This window comes from Styela clava, chromosome 1 (genome assembly GCF_964204865.1).
Source record: "Styela clava chromosome 1, kaStyClav1.hap1.2, whole genome shotgun sequence".
Classification (NCBI taxonomy): domain Eukaryota; kingdom Metazoa; phylum Chordata; class Ascidiacea; order Stolidobranchia; family Styelidae; genus Styela; species Styela clava.
In genome coordinates this window covers 2,622,144-2,649,961 of record NC_135250.1, presented here as the reverse complement: position 1 = coordinate 2,649,961, position 27,818 = coordinate 2,622,144, and the positions used below count along the sequence as shown (strand labels likewise).

At 35.5% G+C, this 27,818-nt stretch overlaps 1 protein-coding gene across 3 annotated transcripts in view; it reads left to right on the top strand.

Moving 5' to 3' along the window:
• Positions 1-27,793, top strand: part of LOC120341891 (uncharacterized) — a 28,929-nt gene extending 1,136 nt beyond the window's left edge. For 2 of the 3 annotated variants that reach the window (XM_078116326.1, XM_078116329.1), the window contains exons 2-21: positions 618-697; positions 1,271-1,421; positions 1,925-1,983; positions 2,535-2,607; positions 4,928-5,058; positions 7,365-7,482; positions 8,740-8,979; positions 11,041-11,322; positions 11,577-11,650; positions 13,238-13,336; positions 14,076-14,297; positions 14,828-14,931; positions 15,343-15,509; positions 16,993-17,314; positions 18,012-18,579; positions 19,330-20,353; positions 20,866-21,018; positions 21,787-22,209; positions 22,779-22,854; positions 23,749-27,793. In XM_078116326.1, the coding sequence (XP_077972452.1) occupies positions 650-697; positions 1,271-1,421; positions 1,925-1,983; positions 2,535-2,607; positions 4,928-5,058; positions 7,365-7,482; positions 8,740-8,979; positions 11,041-11,322; positions 11,577-11,650; positions 13,238-13,336; positions 14,076-14,297; positions 14,828-14,931; positions 15,343-15,509; positions 16,993-17,314; positions 18,012-18,579; positions 19,330-20,353; positions 20,866-21,018; positions 21,787-22,209; positions 22,779-22,854; positions 23,749-23,752 (4,338 nt within the window). In that variant the 5' untranslated portion in view covers positions 618-649 and the 3' untranslated portion in view covers positions 23,753-27,793. The remainder of the gene's footprint in view (positions 1-617; positions 698-1,270; positions 1,422-1,924; positions 1,984-2,534; positions 2,608-4,927; positions 5,059-7,364; positions 7,483-8,739; positions 8,980-11,040; positions 11,323-11,576; positions 11,651-13,237; positions 13,337-14,075; positions 14,298-14,827; positions 14,932-15,342; positions 15,510-16,992; positions 17,315-18,011; positions 18,580-19,329; positions 20,354-20,865; positions 21,019-21,786; positions 22,210-22,778; positions 22,855-23,748) is intronic. The other variant, XM_078116332.1, reaches the window with a different exon arrangement.
• The last annotated feature ends 25 nt before the right edge of the window (positions 27,794-27,818 follow it).

The window sequence follows — 27,818 nt, the reverse complement described above, 5'->3', positions numbered from 1 at the left end:
GGAATTCTAGATTGTGTATTGCTAAATGAGTAAATAGCTGTAGGAAACAGCTAAATAAAATATGGGTTCATCTGAAACATAAATTTTATTTTCTGGATAAAAATTTATACAGCAAAGTACAATCTGCAAACAGTACCAGAGTACAGTAGTATAATGATTTATTTCTATTATCAGATTACAGGTTTATAGTTCCAATATTTTTCTTAGGGCAGTAGGGGAGGAAATTGTATGTGACCAGTGATTGTGTGAGCAACCCCTACCCATTTAATAATGTCCATTTAAGAGCTTTACCGTGTTTTCCCGAAAACAAGACAGAATCTTATTTCAATTTTTTTTCGAAAAATAACACTTGGTCTAATTTTTGGGGAATGTCTTTTATTTCCATTTATCAAAAACAAAATTGCAAAGTAGAGAATTACAAGATTTTAAAATATACAAAATATGAAAACCGATATTTAGTTACTTATAAATAACACATTTTTATTTAAAAAGAAACTGACTAGGTCTTATTTTAAGGGGAGGGCTAAAGGCTAGGTCTTATTTTCGGGAAAACACAGTATAGAGAAATGCTTGTTAGATACTCAAATTATAAATGGTTGATATTTTCTATATTTCAGAATTTTTTATGGTTTAAGAGTGAAAACGAATAATGGATCCGAATGATTCGGATGGATCATGGGAGTTTGTGGATCATAAGGTACATTTTACAATAATTTCGTTCATTTAAAAAAAAAGTTTAACGAAATTTTTTCAAATATTCGCATGTATGTATATATATCTTAAAACATTCACGCACAAGCACAGTATATAAGTGTCTTATTTATTGAGTGAGTCCTGACGAATATTTTGAAATGTCTTACCATCTTAGCTGAAGACACACACTGTTTTTCCACTGAAAATAATCCCTCTAGCTTTTATAAAGATTTGATCTTGCCTGCCTCAGTGCCTCCTTAGCATGGGGCATGTTCATCAAGAGAACTCAATGCTGTTTTCACAGATTCTAGTACCCTACACACAATGTCAACGAGCTTTTTGTTATTATTTATAGTACATTCATATTAATTTAGCTAGTTATTTTATAGGTGGCGTGAGACATATTCTAAAAAGGGGGCGCGGCTTAAAAGTTTAAAAACCACTGCTTAGCCCATTCAAAAATAGCTCAGTGAGAGCATGAACAGAGTGTTGTTCAGAGTCAAAAATTGAAAAAAACGCTTTATAATAATTTCAAATCCATTAGTAAAATCGTAACTTTTTTTGACTTTTTCTTTAGGATTCAGACTCTGACGCATCATCAGTAGCATCACCCTATGATACTGGATTACCAGAGGAAAACCTGGCAACCCTGCCTTCACAAAATGAGGAATCAGTTGGAAGTGCTTGGAATAATCATGATGACTTTATAACTGACAGTGATATAGAAGGTAAAAGGACTTAAATTTGATTCAAAGTTTATGTTTGATTTGCACTTTGTTCATGTTTTGATCTATATTTTGACCATTGGTATTTTGTCTTGAAATTTACGAATTATGGAATGTATCCTTTTCTGAGTATACTGGCGCGGCACGGCGGTGTGGCTCAACGGGCTAAGCGTTAGGAATACGCTCGCCACCGCACCTCTAATTACTCTGCGTGGGTTCGCAGGTTCGAATCCCATGCAGGAATAATTATGTGCGAGAGGATTGCTGGACTCTTCGCCGTCGTTGGGTGGTTCACGTAACCGCTGGTCGGTTACGGCTTCCTCCACCACCAAGTCCATGCTCTCGAAAACAAACAATATAACTAATCCCATACCCGACTTGGAATGGTAACCGGACGAGAGGCCGTGGTTCGCCATATGGATAAGCCGTCTTATCGGCTTTCCTCTCCCCGGGATAAATATGTAAATCCTATCCTATCCTACTGAGAATTTTCATATATTTTTCAGCTTGTGCTGAAGATCCTCCTGAGTCGGATGATGGGGATGGAGATATCACACTGAAGCAGGTAAAAATTAGGAATGAGCTCAGTTGCCTTGAATCTCCTGTGTAAATTTTTTTTTGGGGGGGGGGGGGAAAGTAATATCATGAGAGATCAGCAAGGGGGTGGGAGATAGCCATGGGGGGCGCAGTCGGAAAACTTTCTCTCTTGAAATGTGTAAAAAAGCATTTTTTTGTTTTAAAAATAGCAATTTTAGTAGCTTGAAATGCTTTTTAGACTCTCAAAACTCTTGAAAACCACATTTTTGGCTTCTGGTCGGTTCCGCTAGTTGTTACAGTCTGACTTAGCGATTAGAAATTTCAGAATCTCCAAGCCCCCCCCCCCCCCCCCCCCCCCCTTCTTTGAAAATTCCTGGCTATACCCTGCTGCCACGGCATATAAATGGATATATTTGCCAAAATTTAGTAGAATTTTTTTTCGGTATCTTGTCACCCATGATAATGAAAATTTAATATTGTTCAGTATTTGCATAATATATGGGCTTTGTTATTTGCAAGTTACATTGGCCTAAATAAAAATTAGGTAATTTGATAAAAACTGGTTGAATTGTTTATCAGGATACCCTGCCTTCATCACCACAGATTGATAAAGATGACTTGGCACTTGAGATGCAAAGTTCTGGTGAACATGGTGAGTCGATTTTGAAGGTTAAATTTTTTATTCAAATCTGGGATAGGATAACAGTGGTTCCCAGCTGGGGCCCGGGGCTAGCCAAGAGGGCCACAGAGCAGTTGGAGGGGGGCCATAATGCTGGATGTAAAACTGATTTTTTTTTCATCTCTAAAGAAAATTCTTCGTTCTTCCTAGTTCAATTGCTTGATAAGGTTAATTACACCAATCAAAATAACACCATAAATATCATTGGAAAGATAAACAAGTGGGCCATAAATGCCAAAAGCTTGCGGAAGGGGGCCGCGAGCCATATTTGGTTGGGAACCACTTACATATAAGCTAAACATATAGAAGTATTTGTACATGCTCATAGAGGCATGCGAAATAAAATTTTTTAAATATCTGGCATATTGCAATAACCACTATGGTTCAATTTTTTTGCAATTTTATCCACCCCTCGGGAGAAAATTTGCCCATTATGGGAAGTGAATTTTGCAAGAAAGAAAGTATGACCAAATAGGGTCGTAAGCAGGTTTTGACAGATGTTATTATGTTCTGATTGCAGACAGACAGACTGTCTATCTAGCATTTCTTGTTTCATATTTCATAATACAAAGCCAACTATAATGTGAACTGTGATGATGTAGTTGTACATATCATATCGAAATAGTGACCACAAATATTACTAAAATATACCTATATGAGAGCAGTTTGACTAGAGCTCTATTTCTATATACGGTACATCAAAGAGACAATTGGGCATAAAAGTAGGAACTGCCATCAAAATTGCAATTTTCAATGAATATGAAATGAATTATTAAACAGCGTTCAGTTCAAGTTCGATTCCTTTTGTAATTTCATTGTCATTGATCTAAGAGTGACTTTTAAAATAATTTTCTTTAATCAAGGTGTTATAAATTCATTTAAAAATGAATAAGATGCATTTTATAGTTAAATATAGCAACAATTAAAACGCCTTGACTTTATTATATGTTGTTTTCATGGCCTTCACACTGAACAAGGCTTTGCACAAGAAGCCTAAATCCAAGCTGTTTTTTTTTTCTGGTTTGGCATTGCGTACCTAATATATTACAGCCTGAGTGAGACAGTGAAGTTTTATTAATGAACTACCCAATATTTAGAAAGTAATTGCACTCCTACACAGAAACATTTTATGTGTATGTGTCCTTTAATAACTCCGAACATTGCTACATACAAACAGTCGTTGATATACACCTAGTCTTTTTCGAAGGGTTTGGATCTTTTCTGGTTCTGCATGCCTACCTAAAATATGCAGCCTTGATGAGGCGGTGAAGTTCCATCAATCAACTTCCCAGCATTTATAAAGTAATTGCACTCACACACAGGAACACTTTATGTGTCCTTTTCTCTTTACTCTAGACATTGCTTTCGCCAACAAACATTGATATCTAACGAGCTACTATTATTTTGGAAGGACTAAAATCTTTTCTAGTTTGGCATCACCTACCTAATAATTATCACAGGCTTGGTGAGAAGGTGCAGTATTATCAACAAACTACCCAATATTTAGAAAGTAATTTCACTCACACAGGAACATTTTATGTGTATGTGTCCTTTAACTCCGAACATTGCTACATACAAACAGTCGTTGATATACAAGGATCTAGTATTTTTGGACGGGATTGAATCTTTTCTTTTTGGAATTGCCTATCTAATATATTACGCCTTGGGTAAGGTGGTGGAGAGTAATCAATGCAATATTTAAAAAGTAATTGCACTGCTGATTAAAAGCAAATGATGTATGTTTTGTCAAAGTATCGAATGTTTATACAAACAGACACATTCTCCAGGGATTTTGTAGATAATAATAGATATATCCCATTGCCTATATATATATAAATAGTTATTGACCCTTTCATTTATATTTGTGAATTGTATATTTATAACCGGTTGCTTAATAGCTATGAATAATTTGGAAAGAATCAATTGCTACCAAGATATTGATCCAAAATTAATTAATAATAAATATGTATATATATTTTGGCGGGTGGTACTTGCCATGACCTCTGATCACCCTTGAGGGCTCGCAGGATGGGCGGGTTTGAATCATGCGGGGAATACTCATTTGTAAGAGATCACTGGACTTCTCATTGCCGTAGGGTGGTTCACGTAACCGCTGGTCTGTTGCGGCTTCCTCCACCATCAAGTCCATGCATCTGCTAACTGGATCCCATACTCGACATGGACTGGTAAACGGGTGACAGGTTGTGGTTCGCCATTTGTTCAATCTGTCATATCGATTACCCTCTCCCTTGGGATAAAATGAGATCTCAGTCTGAAAAATATGTTTCTTCAGGTTCACAATCTTCATCAAGTACAATCACAAAATCAGTGACAGCAATGGAAGATGAAAATCCACCACAAATGGTAGCTGAAACCTGCGATGATATAAATACATCTGCCATATCCGAAACTGACTGTCAGCAGGTATAGTCTTTATTTCTCTGGGTGTGACCGGGTGTATTGATTGATTTCATTAAACATTCTGAAAATGGTAATTGTGGTTTTATTCAGTTCAAACTTCAAAATTTCTAATGGGTGACTTATCAGTAGCCACTGGAAATGAGCATTGTTTAGAAAAAATATATTTAAGCCCTAAAATTTGAATTAATAAATATAACCATTCAAATTCAAGTATTTTCTGATTAGTTTACTAAGTTTAACTTTCCATTCACTCATTACAGTTGTTTATTAGTGCAGTTGTTTTTGGCTGACAAAATAAGAAATGTAAATATCCAAACTAGGACGTGCAAGATCAAATCTGACAAATATTTTTATTTTCAATTAGCTTCAGGTCCCCTTAAAATCACCCCCCCCCCCACCTTGTGGAGCGTGCCCCAGCATTTAAGTACCACTGTTTTAAAATATTGCCTACAGAGCATTGTTAGGAGTGAAGATATTAGAAAGCCCTAAAAAGGAACTAATCAATGTTAACAACTCAAATTCAAGTTTTTCCTGATTGGCTAACAGAAAGGAACTGGTTCTTTTAAAATTTCTAATGGATTACTTATTGAAGTGAGCATTTTCTGGAAAAAAATGTTAAAGCCTAAAAAATGAACTGTCAATATATCCATTCAAATTCTAGGATTTCTGATTTCCTAACAGAAAAGATCCTGTTATTTTCAAAATTCCTAATAAAGTAGAATATTTATCAGAAACTAGGCTAGCTACTTGAAGCGAGCATTTTTGGAAAAAAGATGTCGAGGCCTAAAAAATAAAAATATCCAATATTACCTTTCATATTCAAGCATTTTCTGATTAGTTCACTAAGTTTTAACCTCTTGTAACTTTCCATTCGCTCATCACAGCCGTTGTTGTTTTTATTACCTTTATGAATCATGAAATTTACTCATCATAGGTTGCTATGAATAACACATTGTGCTTGTTTAAACTACACACCTTCAGTTAACTCATGAAAGCTTTTCCGTGTCTGTTTTTTAAGTTTTGTGCACATTTACCTTTTAGAGCAGTGGTTCTCAACCTTTTTTTTTTTGTGGCACACTTTTGTTGCACAAAATTTACTTATGCAAAGGAAAAGCTACAGAAAAAAACAAAAAAAATCTCTTTCGAAAGATAGACCTATCCACTTTAATAATTAAAATGAGAATTACCAGAACAGAATTATCATTCATTGCTTCTACAATAGTTTCACTAATTTGCCAATAACTCTAGCAATTGCATCATGCAAAATAAATTTTTTTAACAAAAATATTCGAAATATTTCTAACATTGGAAACAACAAATTTTAAATATATTTAAATATTCCATTATGGAATTTTATTCCGGTATTGTATTCATGTTTTTTAAGACCTCACTTCCCATTAAACGTCGAATTGTTATTATACTCTCTTAGTCATTAAAGGAAATCATTCCCGTTTGGAAATTGAGCTCCGTCAATTATTCGCTATTACCATTTTTATGTGTGGTTCAGGCCAAATTAAACATCATATTTTATTCAATTTTTCCCTGAATAAAAGTAATGGCTCTCTGTTAGTCATTTGGGCGTTGTGATCCAATTCCTAGTTTGAGAAATGGAATTGTTTTTCTCGCTAATAGACTATTTATTTCATGGTACAGAATAATTGAATATGCTTCAGATTCCTTACGTTCAAAGTATTTTTTGGTTTTTATAATCTATGGGTGTACCTTCATATGACATTCTGTATAATTCTATTCCGAGGCAGACACTTTCCATAATTTTCGGGTCGTAAACTTTGATCGTCAATCAAGAAACACTGTGGCGTGTTGATACATTTTTATGTCACAATAACTTTCGATTTCGTCATTCTCTTAATATTTTAGAATGTCATTTTACTATTCAAATATTTGATACCGCGGGACCTATTTCGCTTTGCTCGGAAATGGTAATCGCACGTCATTAAATCGACCCCTTGAATTCCGGGAGAATTTGCGAGAAATCTCCTGTTCTTCCTAGTTTCATTGCTTGATAGGGGTATTTCACAGAATGTTTACACTTTGTTGAGCATAAACTGTTTGAAAATGAATGGGATTTTGAATCAAAATAACACTATGAAAACCACTGGAATGATGAACAGGAAAGGGGGTTGGGGGCATGATTTCTAAAAGTCTACGGAAGGGGGGCCATGAGCGCTAAAATAAATGTTGGGTCCACTGCTCCAAATATTCATGACAAAACAACTTCGAAGCGCATACATGGAGGCACGCCCAATTAATTTTCAATTATCTCGTATTCAATATTGTTTTGCATGCAGAATGACAACACTAGTCCCGAAGATGCTGATCATCCCTCAGAGGAAGTGACATCACAGGAAATAACAATTAAAGACGCATCATTAGTTGATGACATCACTGTACCACTCATTGACTCAGGTTTGTTTTGAATTATGATGTAATATTATGAATATAATGACTTTTACCTTTGTGTGGTTTTAGTTTGGCCATGGATAATAACTATCTTCAAGACTTTCACCTATGTGTAGTTTCAGTTTGGCCATTGATAATAACCATCTTTTTAAGTTTTTTTTTCAAAACCAATCTAAATGAAGCTTTGATGTTTTCATTCATGTATTATAATCTATTTCTGCTTTTTTGGATTTATATTCATTAATGGGAAGAGAATAGTCGTTAAGACGGTTTGATCATATGGCATACCACGGCCTCTCATCCGGTTACCGGTCCATGTTGGGTATGATATTAGTTAGCCAGTTATTTGTTCCAGATGCATGGACAGACGCCCTTTTTATTTACGTTTCAAATTGGTATAAAATCAAAAACCAACAATAATCTGTCAAATAAATCAAATTATTTGAAATTCCCCAAACACTTCAAATCACTAAAGCCATTGCTTTATGATATTATTGATTGTTTAAAAAAAATAGAATACCCTAATAATTGTGGTAATAATAAAAGTCATGATTAAAATTCATGATTTAATTAGACAGGTGTTGTTATAATTGATTTTATATAGTTTATTGATCTATTGCAAATCACGATTATTTCAACTGGCAATTATTGATTTGTTAATCCATTTTCTTGTGATCTATCTAATCTAAAGGTTCCTTAACTTTTCAAATTCAATGCACAATTATTATATTTTTTTTTGTAATACAAATTCCCATTGGGAAGAAAATTTATCACCTACACTTTTGGTTATTAAAGTGTACATGAGTTATAACTAACTCCCAATTCTTCCTCAATGCCTTTGCACTGGTAGATCCGTATGAGTATGATGCAAGGATGCTGTAGCAGGAATAAACATGGCCATACTATGCAATTCAATAGTCCTGCTGCACACTAACACAAATGTATTTCTGTAACATTTCGTCTGACCAAAATCAGACTTCCTCAGACGAGCATTTACAACAATGGCAAGAAAAGAACAATTAATCTGAGAATTTTATTTCAAACAAATTTATTTATTGTCCTATTTATACCGCATGATTGTTCTTTTCTTGTCATTGTTGTAAATGCTCGTCTGAGGAAGTCTGATTTTGGTCAGACGAAGCGTTACAGAAATACTGTACTCTTGAACTCCATAATATATATGAGTTACATATTTTTTGCACATAAATGATCACAAATCGTAATAATATTCTAGGATACTGAATTATCGATTTTTAATTGCAGAGCAAACACCAGCTGTGCTAGAGAGTCTTCAATTGCCTCCCATATCTTCAGCTTCTTCAGAATCATCCGATTTTGAAAGAATCGATTCAACTTCTGATTTGACTTCCGTCACTACGAACTCTGACCTGAACTTTGAACCTGACGTTCTACAAAGCTTGGATTTGAAACCTGAGGAAGGGGAAGTCCCTTCAATTGAGATTGAAAGTTTTTCAACCGGGGAGGATCAGGATAGTGATGAAGGTAATGAGGTTTAATATTGTCAGAACTTTTTTACATTAAATACGTTGGAGCAGAGGTTCCCAACCGCGGGCTCGTGGCTCACCAGGGTAAGGTTAGTAAAGGATTTACAGGGTGATTTCACTTTGTTGGACATGAATTGTTTGAACATGATGAGATTTGGGAGGATCAGGATAGTGATGAAGGTAATGTGTGTTTTTACATCAAATTTAAGTTTATAAGGGAGTAATAAAGAAAAGCCAGAACTATTTGCTCCAATATATAGTTGATAGTTGTGGAAGGACTGGAAACATTCCCATTTCGGTACTTTCCGTCCTTATTATTTTTGTAAATTTTTTGTACAGAGTCCCGAGCATTTGTAAGGAAAGCTAGGAATATTCACACTATGGTGTGATTTAATGGAGTGAATGCTATATGCTCTTCTGTTTAGTACTCCTTGAAAAATTACTTCAGCTGAAGAAAGTACTATACAAATAAAAGCTGATTGGCTGTTCATTTTCCATGAATTACAATTTAGAAACAAATTTTTGACTAGATGTGGAGAAAGATATATAGATTATTTTTTTATCATCTATCTTGGTTAACTTAATTTCAGTTTACCCTGCTGTGATGCGTGTTATCTTTGACATTTTTTTTCTATGAAAATGTTACTTTTATTAATAATAGTGAGAAGTGTCTCAAAATCCTTCAAATTCATCATCACTATCTCTGTCAAACACTCTGTCACATCGCTGTCTCTGTGTGATCTGAGTTATGCGTGTATAATCCGACCCTTTAGTGTGGTAACTTTTTTTTCAGTTTTAAACTCGGCATATATGCGAAGATGTATGGTTTTAGATAGATAGTTCTGTATTTTCTCTTCATCCCCTCCCCCGATGAAGTTTGATAGATTGTGTTAATGAAGACATTCAAAACAGTTTACCAAACTATGCCATTTTTTTACTTGGGCTTGGTTTGCTATAAATAAGCTTAGTAGCCATTTACTACCTGAAGAGGAAGTTTCCTCTCTCACACTGGTTTAATGTTTTTACAATGACAGTTGCAGTGTTGTCGTCTGTGCTTCAATAAACCTTTAGTAATGTTTGTATTGATGAATCATTCTTTTGACATAAACTAGTGCAGAACAAAGAACTTTTGTTGAGTAGTAAAACTTGGTTTGAAGTTATATTTACCAGTATATTTGCTTACTATTCAAAAGTAAATATTTTTGTACATTTGGATATGGTTTCTAATTCGAAATTTAAAAATTGGGGCTATCAAGTTCATGCATATGCAATCAAATAACTATCTAACTAATCCTATACCCAACATGGTCTAGTAACCGGACATCGCCATATGATTAAGTCGTCTTTTTGACATTCCCTCTTCCGAGATGATAATATAAATTCTAATTCTAACATATCGAAATGGAACTGATAATTCATGATCTATGGCTGTTCTATGAAACTTTTGTGACCCACTGCTCTTGTACAAATATACCTATTTCGCTTTTAAACGTATTTCCATCAGCTTTTTTTGCCATGTTCAATAATAAAGACCCAACAAGGGAGGACGGAAGAATAAAAGAATTGAACAAATTGCTTAAGAGTAACATAGTCATTGTGAAAAGTACTGTGCAGAGGTCTTTGCTCGTGGCTTCCCAGTAGACTAGGACCTGGTTTGGAAATCTCGGGTTTGATCAATTCTAGCACTAGCACATACCAGATTGAACTAAATTAAAATCTCGTCCCGCGGGCCGTAAAATTTTTCCTTGTGGGTCCCATTTGGCCAGTAGGCCGCAAGTTGCACACCCCTTCCCCTAATGGTTTGGGTGTGTGACCTAATATCCCGGTTTATCGCAAGTATGAATTCTTGGGTTCATGCCCACCATCTCGTCCCTGAAGCAATAGATTGGGTAGGCATTGCCAACCCTCCTAATGTCTTTCCAAAAGTAGTTTTTAAATATTAGCACAAGGCTGCATCACCACATTAACAAGATCAAATGCTTTAATGTTTTTGTTGTTCATGCATTTTGTAAAGTAAAATAAACTTTAGATTCAAAACTCCCTAAATCTTACATTTTAGGTTCAATCACATTTGCAGTCATCAGTGCCCCTCCACCCACTGAGATCATATCTCATAAGATTGCAACTAGTGTCATTTTTGGTGATGATTCAACCAATCAGAGAAGCGTTGGCATGGTTACGGAAGCTGCATTGGCTAAACATAACCTGGTTGACATGGCAACAGAACCAGACATGGCCAATCAGAAGACTGTTGGCATGGTTACGGAACAAGCTGGACCACCCAATCAGAGGCTTCTGATTTCGTTTATCGCCCTCAGTTTTGGCGTGGGATTTCTGCTAGGTAAATGTCCTTGTTTTTTAAGTTCTTGAACACTAAGGATAGAAATGGGACCTGAGAGACTCACAGATGTATTGAATGAAGTGAAAATACTTGAACAATTACTGATTAAAAAACAACAAACCTGGTTAAGATATATTGGGAACCGACTTCGTAACAAAATTTAAATTGTAAAGAGACTTTATGGACACCCTGTTTATCTATTCTGAAGTAATAATCCAAGATGTATTATCTGATAATTAATAATTTCTTCCCAGGAGCAACTGTACCAATGTCACAATCAACAGTGTGGCAATATCCTGAGGAAATAGTTGCCTTAGAAGAGAAAGAGGTAAGGTTTTGTTTGCGTTTTTTTTTTTAATTCGGAAGGACTCTGAAACAATAGTATAGAACAGTGGTTCACAAACGGTAGGGCGCGCAACACAAGGGGGCGTAGACAATTTATGAGGGGACATAAAGTTAAACAAAAATCGAAATGTTTGTAGCTAATTTTTAGTCAGTTATTTTTTAAGTTGGGCACGAGACTTGACTAATTCTAAAAGGGGGGAGCGGCCTAAAATGTTTGAGGATCACTGGTATAGTACCTTGTTCATAACAGGTTTACATCAGTTATTTTATGCTTCACTTTTAATAATAAAAAACCAACAAAAGGAAGCAAAATAAAATCACAATACAGTCAAAGAATGAAACAAATCACAGTTAATTTATTTTAAAATGACCTTTAATCATACCGAAAGGTACTTTGCTGTGGGCAAAGAGAAGGCCGAGGGTCCATTTTAGGAAGCTTTGTCTAATCCTAAATCCTAAAGTAATCCTAAATCAGGGAAGGGCGCGGTTTTTGGACCAGGGGGCAACAATTAGGCCCACTTAGACTGGCTATGTAAGTGTGACGGTAGAAGTTACATTTTATACACAGAATTTTATTTACAGTGGTACAAAAGCAAAAGTGGGAAACAGTACGCCTCATGCCAAAATTAAATTTAATCTCAATCTCAACAAATTCCTTGAGCTATTTTTCAGCTAAAACATCAAAATTTGGTTCCAATCCGGTTTTGATAGCATCAGGCGGGCCAGAGTGAATCACCCAACGGGTTGGATTCGGCCCGCAGGTTGTAGTTTGTCCATGTCAGTCCTAAATACACCACAGGTTTCAAACCCCCAACAAATTTGTTGTTATTGCATATTTAATGATTATAAGTATCACTTGACACAGATATCATGTTATGTATTCAATTATTAAGTACGATATCCAGCTGGTTTCAAGGAATTGTTTATTCACTGTATTGTTCTTATAGGGTATAAGTAATACAATGTATAACAACATGTATGTGACTAAAATTTGCCATCTGCCAGACAGGATAAACAAAATATGACATCGTTCTCGAGTGTTCACTTTAGATACTCGAAGAAGTTAAAAAATAGTTTTTTACCTATATATGCAGACAGGATAAATTAGGTGTGACATTCCTCTCGAGTGTTCACTTCAAATACCCGGGGATATAAAATAGTCTATTACCATATGCATATAGGAAGCTTGAATTAGGGAACAGAATAAACAAAATATGACATTCTACTTGAGTGTTCACTTAGAAGAGGATTTAATGAATAATGAACTTTGAATAAATACTGAAATATAATTGTTTTATTTAACATGGACTTTCAGAATTGGAATTTTATAGTTAGTCCTTTCCCACCTGGCGGCAGCTTCCTCCACCATCAAGTCTATGCTCTTGAAAACAAATAACTGGCCAACCAATCTTATATCCGACATGGACTGGTAATCGGACAAGAGGCCGTGGTTTGCCATATGATTGTGCCCTCTCATTAACTTTCCTTTTCCCCCAAAATAAATTGGTAAATTTTATCCTATCCCCATCCTCTATAATTAATATTAATAATGAATCACTCTCTATTCCAGATACCTCCTTTCTCTCTCCGAGACATCTACAAGGAATCAGAAAATCCGCTGACCAAGGGAGGAATTGAGAGGAATGACTTCATGAAATATAAACTCTTCGTAAGTAATTGTTTGTCTCTAATTTTGTGAAAGATTTTTCAAAGAATTTAATAATCATTTTCAACCTGCTTCTCAAATTTTTAAACTGTTTTGTGGGAGGTTTTTGTTTTTAAAGGGAATTTGCTTCAGGCAAGGTCACATCTGCACACTCAGTAAAGAAAAGGAGACTCATCTCTGAGTAAAGTAACAGGCAACAATGCCAAGCAATATTAAAACTGTATAGAATTATGGCGGTACATTACACGAAGCCATAGCTTACCATGTGTGAGCGGTTATGGGAATTCAGTTTGAATCTGAGACATTTACACTGTAGCACCGACATATTTGTGTCTTGATTATTTGGTTTCTGCGAGACTAACTACTTATCCTTCTTCTATGCTTTTCTGCCGGTGGATCCGTATGCATATATTGCAAGGATGCTGTAGCAAGATAACTATCCTAAGTGATTCAACAGTCTTGCTGCACACCAACACAAATATATTTCTGTAACGTTTCGTCTGACCAAGGTCAGACTTCTTCAGACATACATAGTTCAACTCTAACAAGAAAAGCAGTTACATGCATATTTAAACAATCAGTGTGTCTGATGCTATAATCACTAGGACATTGTCCTTACCAATAAGAATTTTGAGGTATTCTGTACCACTACATTTGGAAAGATTAAGTTTAATTATTTTAATGAGAATTTAATATTTTAATCAGTTGAGATTGGCTTATTAAATATTTAATTCTTAATTAGATGGAAAATTCAAGACTTCGTAACAAGAATCGTGGACTTCGTTCAAACATTAGAAAATTAAAAGAAGAAAACAACAAGTTTATGACAAAACAATCCGATAAAACCACTGATGCAGAAAGGTCATCCATCGCTCTAGCTTTGCTGCAAAAATCGCTTCAAAAAAGCCAGGAATTGAACAAAATAGAATTTGAAAAAAGAGACAAAGAAATAATGAAACTTCAGGTAATCAATTTTTCATATTCTATACCAGGTCTCTTCAAACTGGGGCCCAAACTTCCCCAGCGGGGGGCGGAAGGGCTCAATGGGGGTGGCAGTACCCATTACAGTCAGAACAAGCCATACTTACTCTTTTTCCTACACTTATCTATGTGAAAAATCTTTATCGACAATAACTTATGTTAAAACAAAAATATCGAATAAGGTGGAAGATTTGGAACCAGTACTGATACCCGCTTGCACAGAAATGCAGCCAAGATCTGATATTTTGTGCAAGAAGGGAGCAGGGAAAAAACTTGGTCGTGGGTCGTGATCCAAAAAAATTTGAAGAACATTGTTGTATATGATGCTTATTTGTGTAAGCAACAAACTCACCCCTATAATGTGCTGCCCAGGGTGACTGCCCCAATTGCCCCTCCTTAGACACGTCCCTGCTCAGAAATCAACCAAAAATTCGAGTTGCAAATTTTCCCTCTAAATGAAAATTTATCAAATTTATGAATTACACCCTTAAAATTGTTATGTTTTTATTCTAGACCGAATTGCAAGTTGCAGAAGATGAAAATACTTTCATGACAACTAGAATGGATTTGTATAAACGACTCCAAGCTCAACACTCTGAATTGACAGCTCTCCATGAGTAAGTTCATACTGTATGATAAGTCACCCATGAAAAGGATTTTCTTTATTCCAAAAGTTGTTTCATAATTGTCTTGGGGAGGGAAAGCTGATAACATGACTTGATCATATGGCGAACCACAGCATCTCGACTGGTTATTGTCAATGTTGGGTATGTGATTATTTAGCCAGTTATTTTAGTTCTATTACGAGTTCGGGGACTGTCTGTGTTAGCCAAGTGCATATACTTCTTGCCCATAGGTTTCAGTCCCTTTACACAACTTTATGTGAAGTAGGGTAACAAAATTAGTTACCTCCATATTGGTACACATACTTGGAACTGCTCTGTAACCGCCAGAACACCACGACGCCTGTTCATGGCCATCTTTGATACATGCAACCACAATAAACCACATATAATTTATTTTTTTAGGAAATCACTCAGGGCTCACGCTGAAGAAAAAGACAGTCTTCTTGAACGTCAACAATCTCTGAAACACCGGCTTCATCGATACAGAACTGAAAGTAGAAATCTCATCCAACAATCAAATAAACTCAAGAGCCATAACTTGCATTTAAAGTCGATTATACAGTCTTACGGTAAGCCTATGTATTACAAATTCCAACACTTTTTTTAAGGGGGGAGGAGATGTTATGGGCACACTACCCTGCAGGGGTATAGCCAGGAATTATCAAAGAAGGAGGTACTGGAATATTTAATTGTCATGTTAGACCGTAACAGCTAGCGCATTTGTTCTCAAAGTGGGGTCCGCAGTCGCTTAGGGGTCCGCCAAGTGATTTTGGGGGACCGCGAAGCAACTTGACACCCGACACAAAAGCACTGCTGGGGCGGTTTTTATAAGGGATAGTACTGAAAACAGTTTTAGTATTTACTTGTAACACATGAGACATGATACGAGAGTAATGGCCCAAACAGAACCCCGAATAGATGAACAGATGGAAATCAAGCAATTGCACCCATCACATTGAACTGTACTAACGACATGCAATAAAATAATGCTCGATATAACATGTTCCTATTCTGAATTTTTAGTGGACCGCGAGTCCTCAAAAAAATTGCAGGAAGACCGTTACGCAAAATTCAAACTCAAAACTCAAAAAAAGTTTGAGAACCACTGAGCAAGCGGGTGTAGGGATTTTCAAGAGTCCTGGGTAGGGCTGGGCATTTTTGAATACCTGATGATTTCAGAATCGAATCGAATAATTTTTTCGAATCGAATTGAATCTCGAATACTTGGAAGGTATGATAATGTATGTAACTTTCTTATCATTTTAGGTCCTCCAGACACATAAATTACTGAAAACATAGAATACATCACTGACAATAAAAAAAAAAAAGTTTTCATCAATACCTCAATACAGAAAAGAGACATATGTCAGAATTGTGTTGAAAAAATATGTTTTCAATGAAAAAAAATTTGAGAAATTTACCTCGACCATTGGCGAAAAGGGTAAAACAAGATGGCGGCGATTCGAAAATTTGCTTTTAACCGATTCGAATAATTCACTATTCGATTTGATTCGAAAATGCCCAGCCCTAGTCCTGGGCCTAAAAAGGGTTTCAAGCTACGGAAATTGTTATGTGTGATTCAGAAAAATGCTTTTTCTTTACATTTCAAACGGTTGAGTGCCGACACCAACCTCCCCCCTTCCTCTGGCTACGCCCCCGCTACCCTCTATCGGAGAGCAATCGGGTTTAGCATGTTTTCATCGGAATCATAGTCTAAATTCTGAATTTCCCAATTCCGAGTCAAAATTGCAAACTTTCAATGCTCATAAAATAAGTCGGACCTTTCTTTCTAAACACAAAAGAATCAATTTTAATAGGCGCTCCTAAAGAAGTCTATATTAGGAAAGGCTTGAGATTGCATAAGTTTCTGTTATCAAAATTTGATTTCTTCTGGAGTAGGGGTTAACTTTTCACACAACCCAGAGTCTGAGCTAGGGCTATCCAAAACCTAATATTTTACCATTTCGAATACTGTTTATTGGTGTGAATTAATGCTTTATTGAACACAAGAAGTTTGAGGAGCACTGCTTATGCCTTTTATTTTATTTTTAGAATCTCGCCAACAATCTTCCACACCAGTACAATCTGAACCAACCAAGACCTTGTCTCCTCTTATGCTAGCATTTGCAGCCAGGCGTCAGAAAACTTGCCCTTCGAGTTCAAAGTTCAGATCACAGGTCAAATTGTTGCAACTTAGACTCAGGCGACAAAGGTCAAAAATGAGGAAGTTGGAACAGAAAACACATTTGAAGTCAATTGCTTTGGAGAAACTGTACAATACAATGGGAGATTTGAGCAACTATGCTATATGTCTTGGTCAACAATTGAAAATGCCTCTTAATGAGAGAGCAAAGGATCCTGTAGGATATTGCAGGTTTGTATTAAGAAAGAAGTTCCTTTAACAAAATATTAAAATAGAATTCGGCTGGAAACCGAAGACTTATCGATTGAAGGTTAGGGGATCCCCCAAAACAGTGGTCTTACTCCATAGTGACACCGTGTGTCCCATCACTAATTAATCAATAACTCCCTAATTATCTGACATAATCCATCCAAAATCAATAGGCTTCTGATCCGAGCTATGATGAATGCACATGCCAAATCTGCAGCAGATCCAATCTCACTTTCGAGAGATATCGCGTGCATCTAACACACAGACAGACAGACAAATACCTATCAACGTACTTACCGATCAAGATCGATAAGTAATAACAGTTGGGCCATTGATTTCAATGTATTTGCATGTTTGCGGCTTCAAGTGCTGTGGGGGATGATTATGTGAGAGAGGATTGCAGTATAACTCGCCATTGTAAATTAGTTCACATACTCACTTGTCAGTCCATGCATCTGACATAAATAACAGTTTAATTATTCCCATACCCGACGTTGCTTCGCAGAGAGATTGGAATTACTTGTACATTCCAAATTGAATTAAAAACTCATTTTGCGGGCCGCACATCATTCAAAACACAATTTTTTCTTGAGGCCTGCGGGCCCCAGTTGTACACCCCTGAAGTAGTGATGAATTCAACATGCTCAAATCTTGTCATTCTTGTTTATTTATTCTACAGGTCGACTTCTAATGGACCCAGGTCTGCTTCCAGTTTGTCCTCATTACCCAAGAACTACCCACAATGCTCCTATCACGTAAACGGAACTTTAGCTGTTGATTTTTCTTCACTAAATGTCACTGTTAAAGGATTCAAAGACACAACAAGCTACAAATTACAAATTTTGAGCGACCGTACGACACCGGCTATTTATTTCAACTCTTCTGTTTTTATTGAGAAGCCTATAACTTTAGCCCCATCTTGTGACAATAATCCTCATGACCTTGAGTTGACCTTGGACACCAATACAACTTCAGTCTTTGGCCCCAAATTTGTTCCTGCGCACTTGTACGCCCATGTGGTCACAAAAAATGTCCGAGCACGACGGGAAATCTCAAATCACAAAGCAGAGTTCTTGTCGCTGCTAAGAACCATTTCTGTTAATAATCAGTCACTAGATGTCAGTAGAAAGGAGACAGAAAATGCGGAAAATCGACTGGTGGTTGCGAATCGTGAATTGAAACGACTACGCAAGGAGAAAAAAGATTTGAACCAGAAATTGAAGAACGTCACAAGTGAACTGAAAAAGGTATATTTAAGTCTATACTCCCTATATTATTGAAAGCAGTGTGCGTATGACATAGGATTATCGGTACTCTCGTAGTATGTGTACCAGGTTAGGTTTAGGCCATAATTTTATTCCGATTTTCCTTATTTTAGTTCTATCACGAGTTCGGGGACTGTCTGTGTTAGCCAAGTGAATATCCCCGCTGCCCATAAGTTTCAGTCCCTTTACACAACATGATGTAAGGTAGGCGAACAAAATTAGTTACCTCCATATTGGTACACATACTTCTGGAAAGCCATATTTATAATGACAGGTATTTATTTTTGTTTTTCACTCTGAACAAGGTCTTGTACAAGCAAACATAGGAATAATTTCGTATTAGAATATTGCTGGTCTCTCAGTCATTTACACAGGGTTGATTAGCAATCTCTAAACCCAAATTGCAAGTCATTGGTAAACAAAATCACAGTGACCGTGAAAAACCACCAAAAACCTTGCAGAAACCACAAAAATAAAACCTTACTTGCAAAAACGTGCAATAACATTGAAAAACCACCAAAACCTTGCAAAACCAGTGATTATGTTATGTTGATTTAAATTGGCCATCGCGAATAGCACCAGAAATCCTACACTAGAATACCAATTTTTACTTGAATTTGAATAAAATAAAGATAGTAATCACTGGACCGCAGACCCCTCTTGATTGAAGTCTTGCGAACACCTAATGAAAATAATAAGACTAATCTATTTTCTGTCCTTTGCATTTCGCAGAAACCTACCATGAAACAATGTTTGCAGTCTGCATTGGATACTGATCAACTTTTAAATAAAGTTAATGACACTAAAGCTTACAAAAGGGCCACAAAAATGGCCCAAAAAGTGAAAAAAGCAACAGATAAAGCTTGGGATAAACTGAAGAATTTCGTGAACAAGTTTGGTGAATCTGATGAGGAAGAATCTGCTCATGGAAATCACCGTGAATTCAGAAATCACCATCATCATCATCATCACACAAGGAAAAGTGGGAATTTTCATGGAAGATTCAAACATAGACATGAGAAATCTAAATCTTGGAGCAAAAAGCATGAATTTGATGATGATGAGGACCATGATGAATTCGAACATCACAGTGAATTGAAGAAGTCTCACAAACCAAATCATGGAAAATGGAAACATTCAATTCATAGTGAATCTAACAAAGACAAAAATCACAAAGTAACAGGACCAGAACTTGACAAGGAACGCAAAGTGCAAAACAGTGAAAAAGTTTTTGGACCACAGAGACGAATTTATCCTGAAGAGTTTAAAAAAGAAAATGATGATGATAATGATGAAGATCAAAAATTGTTTTTTAACCGAAGGTTCGAGAAAAAGCAACAAAAAAATGATGCAAAACGCGGAAAAAGTACGCCAAATTTGGACCGTGGAAATTTTGAAGAATGCAAAAAAGGGGGACATAAGAAAAGTAATGACAAGTTTCAACCGAAGGAAAATCATAAGAAAAGGCGTCACCAACAAAAATGGGGGAGGCGTACTCAACAATTTCGTGAAATGATTGGGAAACATGTCAACCTAGCAAAAGAAGCTGGAAAAAAAGTCGCCACATCACTTATGCCGATTTACGATAAATGGCAGAAAGTGTATTGTGATATTGAGAAGAAAATTTTACCAAAATCATTCACTGAAATTTGGGAATCTCTTGGCAATGAAGAAAGTATGAGAAATGTCATGTATGGACCAGTTTCTGAACATGGTGAACGGAAGAAATCAACTGTGAATTGGGGATGGGAAATATGTAAGTTATGCATCTTGTTCTTATACAGGGTGGCCGCTAGAAAAACAGAAAATTTGATGAACAGCTATTTAACCTTCATAAAGTTTCTAAAGGCATGTGTTACACTCATAGATGCTAAAATGTCGTCTGTGCACTTCAAAGCAGTGTCTTAACTTAGAGTCCAAGCTCGTGTAGCGTTTTTTGCTTTTCCAGCGACCATCCTGTATTAATAAATTCCTTTCAAGTATCTCATTTAACATTATTTGCTGAAGTGTTCCATGTTAGGGGCTGGTTAAAAGTTCTATAGACAAGTTTGTTCAAAGGTCCCGATCCCTCAACTAAAAGTGGAAAGAGTATCGATAGAAAGGGTTGCAAGTTTGCTCAAAGCAAGGTCCCAGGTCCTCAACTAAAAGGCGGAAAGAGGACTTACTGATAGAAGAGGGAAGTATAAAGAGTACTCATTAATAAATAGCACGTTTTTCCAAAAAATCTCTAACCCTCGGCTGGATTATAATATTTCATTTTTCTCTCAGATAACAATTTCACTGACCTGATGGCTCCCGTAATCCAGCTTCCAGAAAAGATTGAATTCCCATCTTGGGAAACTTCTGAAGAAGAATTAATTCAAGACAGTGATGATGAAGATGATGATGCTTATGACGATGATGAGGATTTCCTTTTTGAAGGTCAGTTTGACCTTGAGAATTGGAAATGAACCTGCTGAAACTTCTTTCGATTCTAAAGCAGTGATTCTCAAACTTTTTAAGCCACGCCCCCTTTTTAGAATTTGTCAAGTCTCGCGCCCCACCCTCAAAAATAACTAGCTAACAATAAGCTACAAATACCAGATAGTAAGGCGAAAGCATGTTTTTGTCAAAAACACGTTGAAATACGTGGATGGAACGTAACTAATGAAATAAATGAAAAGTTTCGAAATGTAAATATCCAAATTGATGCGGACAAGATCAAATCAAACAAGTATTCATATTTTCAATTGGCTTCACTCCCCCTCAAAAAATTGTCTACGCCCCCCACTGTTTGGGAACCACTGCTCTAAAACCATGATGGTAATGTACAGGGAGAAAAGTGTTGTTCTCGTTGATTGTTCAGTGTTAGGAAGCACTTGCCATCATTACTCCTCTAATTACCATGTGTCGGTTCACAGGTTTGAATCTTGTGGAGAATAATTATGTGCAAGAAGGACTAATAGACCCTTGCCACTGTAGGGTGATTCACGAAACCGCTGGTCAGTTACGGCTTCCTCCACCATCAAGACCATGAATCTGAAACAAATAACTGGCAAACTAATCTCATACCCTGGCATGGACTGTTAGCCGGACGACAGGCCGTGGTTTGCCATTTCCTCTCCCTCAGGATAAATATCAAAATACTTTTTTTCCATTTTGTTTTACATCTAAAATACTAAAATATCTGTTTTGAAATTTTCTCCTCAGATGATGAACCAATCACATTGGAAGACCCACAATGGTTTACACATATGTTCAAAGCCAGAGAAAATTTGAGAAAAGATTGGGGGGATTCCCCACTTTCTGAGGAGGAGTTCGACTGGTTTTTACGCATGTTTGAAGGCAGGGAGGAACTTCGCAAATCTGGAGAAAAGTATCCAAGTAACCATGGAAACGACGACGAGCTTGACTGGTTTTTAAAAATGTTCGAAGCTCGTGCCCGACTTCGTTTCGAAAATAAGGAAGATGAAAAGAACTGGTATCTTAAAATGGCTGAAGCTCGCAACAAAGCAAGGTCAAAGGTCGATTACGAAGGGTCAGAGTTCATCAATTGGTACGAGAAAATGTCAAAAGCTAGAGAAAAACTTCGCAAACAACAAGAAAGAAAAGTAACCAGAGGTGAACAAAATGGTAGGTAGTGTTAATTGGAAGTGTTGTTTACTATTTTTTTGTTGTGTTTTGTTTGTTCTAAGTTGTGTAAAGGGACTGAAACCTATGGGCAGGGGGTATTTGATCCCGAACTCGTAATAGAACTAAAATAAGGAAAATCGGAATAGAATTCTGGCCTAACCCTAACCTGGTACACTTACTACGAGAGTACGGCAGCATTTATTTGTGTGTGGTAAATGGATGGACCTTCACCATGTGCATGCAATTTTGTTATGTTGCCCCAAATTTTTTTTTACACTCTGGTTGAGGTTGTGGGTATTTAACTTTTATGCATGCTCAGTTATAATTTATGTTTGATTGTGTAAAATTTCTTTAAATAATTATTTCCCTGTTCTTGGGGACTTCATATGTTTTTCTTCTATATCACTATTTGTGTTGTTCACCCTTTGCATGTCTTATACCTAACACTCGTCAACAAATACAAATCTATTAGCACCAAGTCAAAGGGAAGTCAGAAGTTAGGTGCAGTCTGCTTCATTCAATTACATCTTCCAATGCATGTTTGTTATGTTTTTTACTCTCTTAATTAGGTGATTGGTTTTTGAAACGAATGAAAAGCAGACAAAAATCAAGAGAAAATGATGACGGTTATGATTTCAAATCAAGGTTGCACTTTTTTATAAGCTTGTTCACGACTTACAAGGCCCTATGCATCAGCCGTTATTTTTGGGAAGATTTCTTGGCATCGAGTATCCAATTTATTACATCCTAGGTCTGTGGTATTCAACATGGTATTGCTTGTGGCCCCCTTCCGGAGGCTTTTAGCACTCATGGCCCCCTGTTTATCATTCCAGTTGTATTTAGTGTGTTATTTTGATTGTTAGATTTCAAATCTCATTATGTTCAAACAATTCAGCAAGATGAAAACACTCTGTGAAATAACCTCATCAAGCAATTAAATTAGGAAGAACAAGGAGGTTTTTGTTTGTAAATTGAAAAGCAAAATCAATTTTGCGTCTAGCATTGTGGCACCCTTGGGGGCACGGACCCTCACTTGGAACCACTGTCCTAAACCATCACACTCACTAATTTTCTGTTATTTTATAATAATATCTTGTGTGCAAGAAATCCTAATTGAAATATAATTATTTGGAATGTAATTGGATGCATGGTTCATTTTGGACATCACAAATTTGCATGGCGATTCTTGATTGTAGCACCCTATTTGGGAGGAAAGTATGAGAATACTTCATAAAAAATATTGCCAATCTTCATCTCAGTAATAATATATGGAAAATCGACACTCCAGAAGTATATGGAGGTAACTAATTTTGCTTGCCTATTTTACATCAAGTTGTGTAAAGGGACTGAAACCTATGGGCAGGGAGTATATTCACTTGGCTAACACATACAGTCCTCTAACTTGCAATAGAACTAAAATAAGGGAAATCTGAATAAAATTATGGCCTAACCCTAACCTGATACACATACTATGGTAGTTCCGCAAAATAACCTAAAATATTTTGAAACATCTGAAATCTGATTTTTTTCACTTTTCAGATGAAGAATGGTGCCTGGCATAAACCATTGCAGATAAGAAGTAACTGAAAGAAAAAAAAAACAGCAAAATAAATGAAAAAAATGTGTATTTTTGACAGTATTCAAAGTGATATAACTTATATATTTTCATTCACATTTTAGATTTAAAATTATGTCTAAGGTCTTGCATCAGTAACTTTTTGACCTTTATTTGGTGATTTAAAAGTTTATCAAAACTCATGTTTCAAGATTCTACGCCAAGCATATGCTTCGAACTGTTCGAGAAGTTTGGCTAGCTATCTCTACAACCTTGCATTGTCAATGTGATGAAGTTTATTAGTTGTAGAGATAGCAGCCCCGCTCGATTATTGACCGCTCAAATTTGAAGGCAGTTTTCAATTTCTGTGTACCAATGGGTCTCGAACCCCATGGGTATCTAGCTTACTATCATCTCCTATTATTTCACTTTGTAACCATTTATGTTACATTATTCAAGTATATGTCATTTGTGTATAAAAATGCCTGAACACAGCTTCTCAGATGTTGTCTCCATTCGTCGCCTATTATTTTCCATTGAAACATTTTTTGTTTTGTTATACATAAAAATGCTGTCACAGCTGGGTTAGAATTACCCTCTGGCACCCTCGGTATCCAACTTGCTATTTCTCACCTATTATTTTCACCCTTATAACCATTTCTGTCCTGTTGTGTAACTATATATCATTTGTACATAAAAATGCTGACACCACTGGGTCTCGAACCCTTGGTATGTAACTTACTATTTCACTCTTATAACCAGTTTTGTTATGTAACTATATATCATTTGTATATAAAATCTCTTACCAATCAGTATTAAGCACAGACATAGGAATTGTCTGTAAAGTCTGTCTGATGTCATTACTGTAAATTTTGTCACAAATTGAAATCTTGGTCATTTGAGAATATGGAAATTATGTCTGAATGTTGTCCAATTCACTTGAGACTAAAATCCTTAACATACATTTGCATTTATTTTGAAGTACACATCTAGTGTAGCTGCCCTAATATCAAACCTATTGTTTATATATGGCTCCCAATGTTCTTTCATAGAAGGGGCATTTGTCTTTTTACTGCGTTTCCCCGAAAATAATACAGGATCTTATTTTAATTTTATTGGATGTCTTCTATTTTCATTTACCAAAAACATAATTACAACAAAGTAGATAATTACGAGTTTTTCAAATATATAGATTACCGGTAATCGTTTAAAACGTGTAGGAAGGATTTTAGCTATCGATTCGACCTTATTTTAAGAGCAGGGCTCAGATTAAAATCATTTTTTAAATTTTGACTAGGCCTTATTTTTGGGGGAACACAATAGTATTTGAAATCTGATGTCACCTAAAAATGGACTTCATTTAACTTTTGACTCTTGAAAAAATTGAAAATCATTCAAAACATTTTGTATCTCAACAATTCTTTCTTACTAAATTGAATGTCAACTCTGATTGCATTGATTGCAACCATTTGCTGTGATAGGTGCGCAGGACATGTTATGATTTGTAGGATCAGCTTATGCTAATTTTTATAAATTTACTGTTTTAAGACGTTTTTGGGGGTCGGCGATATTCGGTATTATATTTTATAGTCTCATATGACTGCGTATCAATTTTTGACAAATTTTCCATTGCATGTTCCATCGTTGTCACAAATAATCAAAAACATTATTATATCATCAAAGATTTTTTGTGTCAAAATTCACCAAAAAGCAAAACCGTAAAAAATAAATGATTTGGCCGTCTTTTAAGTTCCATTTATTAAAGAAAATCATATTCTATTACTCAGGCACACACTGTCTATTGTTCTGTAATAATTCTTCATTTGTCATTTCGTCATCACTATTGGTATTGTTTGTGGTTCTTTATATCTTAAATACTAACGCTGGTGTTCTGTTGGTCTGATATAAAATTTCTATAAAACTATCGTAACCAGAGATGGACTCTCCTGCATTCAATTTATCAAAAATTGTATCTGTATTTTCGAACTCTTTTTATGAGTAATTTTGGACATTTAATATCATCATCATAATGAGGTATTCAAATTTGGCAACGAGAATTGGCTTTCCTTTTGACTTCCTTTACTCTTCCTTTATGCCTTTGATTTGGAGGATTCGTTTCATTTAATGCAAGGTTGCTTTAGCCCAGTGGTTCTCAAACTTTTTAAGCCACGCCCCCTTTTTAGAATTTCAAGTCTCGCGCCTCCCCTCAAAAAATAACTAGCTAACAATAAGCTACAAATAACAGATAGTGAGGCGAAAGTATGCATTATTCAACAACAAAAAACATAAAAATCAGTGTGGATCCAACCTACCAAATATTTTTATTTTCAATTAGTTTCACGTTCTTCATCTTGTTGGGCGTGCTCCACCGTTTGAGATCCACTGCTGTAGCAGGAATAAATTTAACTATTCTACGAGATTCTTGCTGTGCACTAACGCAAATGTATTCCTATGATAAGCCTGCCCATAGTAATCTATTTTCATTCATACAATCATATTCACCGCCTATAAAAAGCATCCTATTCTATCACATTATCTCCACTTCATTCTCATAAGTTCTATTTGTACATAATACATTGACTTTGTCCTATTAACCATCCATTTTTTCCATGATTTTATCGATATATCTTTCACTTTGTAGACATTCATTTTAGTATTTTGGTGTTCGTATTAAATCTTTCTCATAAAGCGCTATCACACAGCCCTATTTTTTTCTTATATTTTTTTCGTGTGAGTTTTATTGTACAATATGTTATCTTTATTGTTAAAAATTGATAAAAAATATTTTTTCGTTTATTTTTGGGTGTACTGGTAGATATTACTATATTCTAAAGCTTATTTTTGATGTTTTATCATTTTGTATATACTTTGTTTTATTGGCATGTTTATATAAGCACTTCTTGTACTTGGAAACTGTTTGTATTTTGCTTTTTTATGTTGAGTATTCATGAGTTGTTTTGCCCTGAACATGGCTCGTTACAAAGTGTCATTCTTGTGTAGGAATTTACTGGGCGCAATAGCCTAACAGTGATTCTCAGCCTTTTTGAATTTCTAATATTAGTGGCAACTTGTAGTGAGATTCATTTAGAATTAGAGTGTAAGAAGGTGCCTCGGACGTAATTTAATAAAAATTGGGATTCACAGTGTTTTAGTGGATAATCATGAAATTGAAATATAAGATCTTTACTTAATGTGCCTCTGTAGTTTAGATCCAATGCTCCTACGCCTCCACACTTTCAGTAATTTTTTTTTTAAATTATTAAAGATTTATTTAAAAAAATTGAAAGTCCACAATAAATTATGTCAGTCAAGAGTGAATACGTGAAAAGGAAATATTAATAAGCATCACGTACGAGGAATGTAACTTTCAAACCTCGTATCTCACGAACCTTAATGAATTATAGTAGGATAAGTTTTACATTGTGTGGAAGATAATATTAAAGACTAATTATAATTTCAAAATCAAAATAGCGCATTGCACTTGTCTTACAAAAATTGGCAAAAAGGGATGTATAATATATTATTAAAAAGAAATGTATTCACACTAAAACATTAGTTTTATCCCCAAATATGTTTTCGATAAGTTGATATTCAGGTATGGGCAAAAGAAGCACCATTATTGATCTTCCGCATGTAACTGGCACAGCGTAACACAACCTTAGATGACTCGCCTATAAAACAAGTTCAAATTCTGGGAAATTATTCCTAATATCAAAAACTTCATTTCTTGTTTTTGTTCTAAATTTCGATATTCAATTTTTTCGAAATTGCACTTTTTCAAGGAAAGTTTTCAAAATTGCATTCTATGACTCAATTTTAGAAAGACATTATTTTTTTCTTCAATAAGACGAATCTATTGTTCAAATTAGTTTAATTAATGAGTCCATTTTTTTTTTTTTAGTTTTATTGCGGAAATTTTTCACATTTTCAAATGTCATCTTCTTGTTTTATTCTTTTTATTAAATCACAACGGTGATGGGAATTTCATTATGATGTAACAAATACAAGCACAATCCTGTTGAAAATGTCTTCAAGTCATTTTCTGTCATGAAAG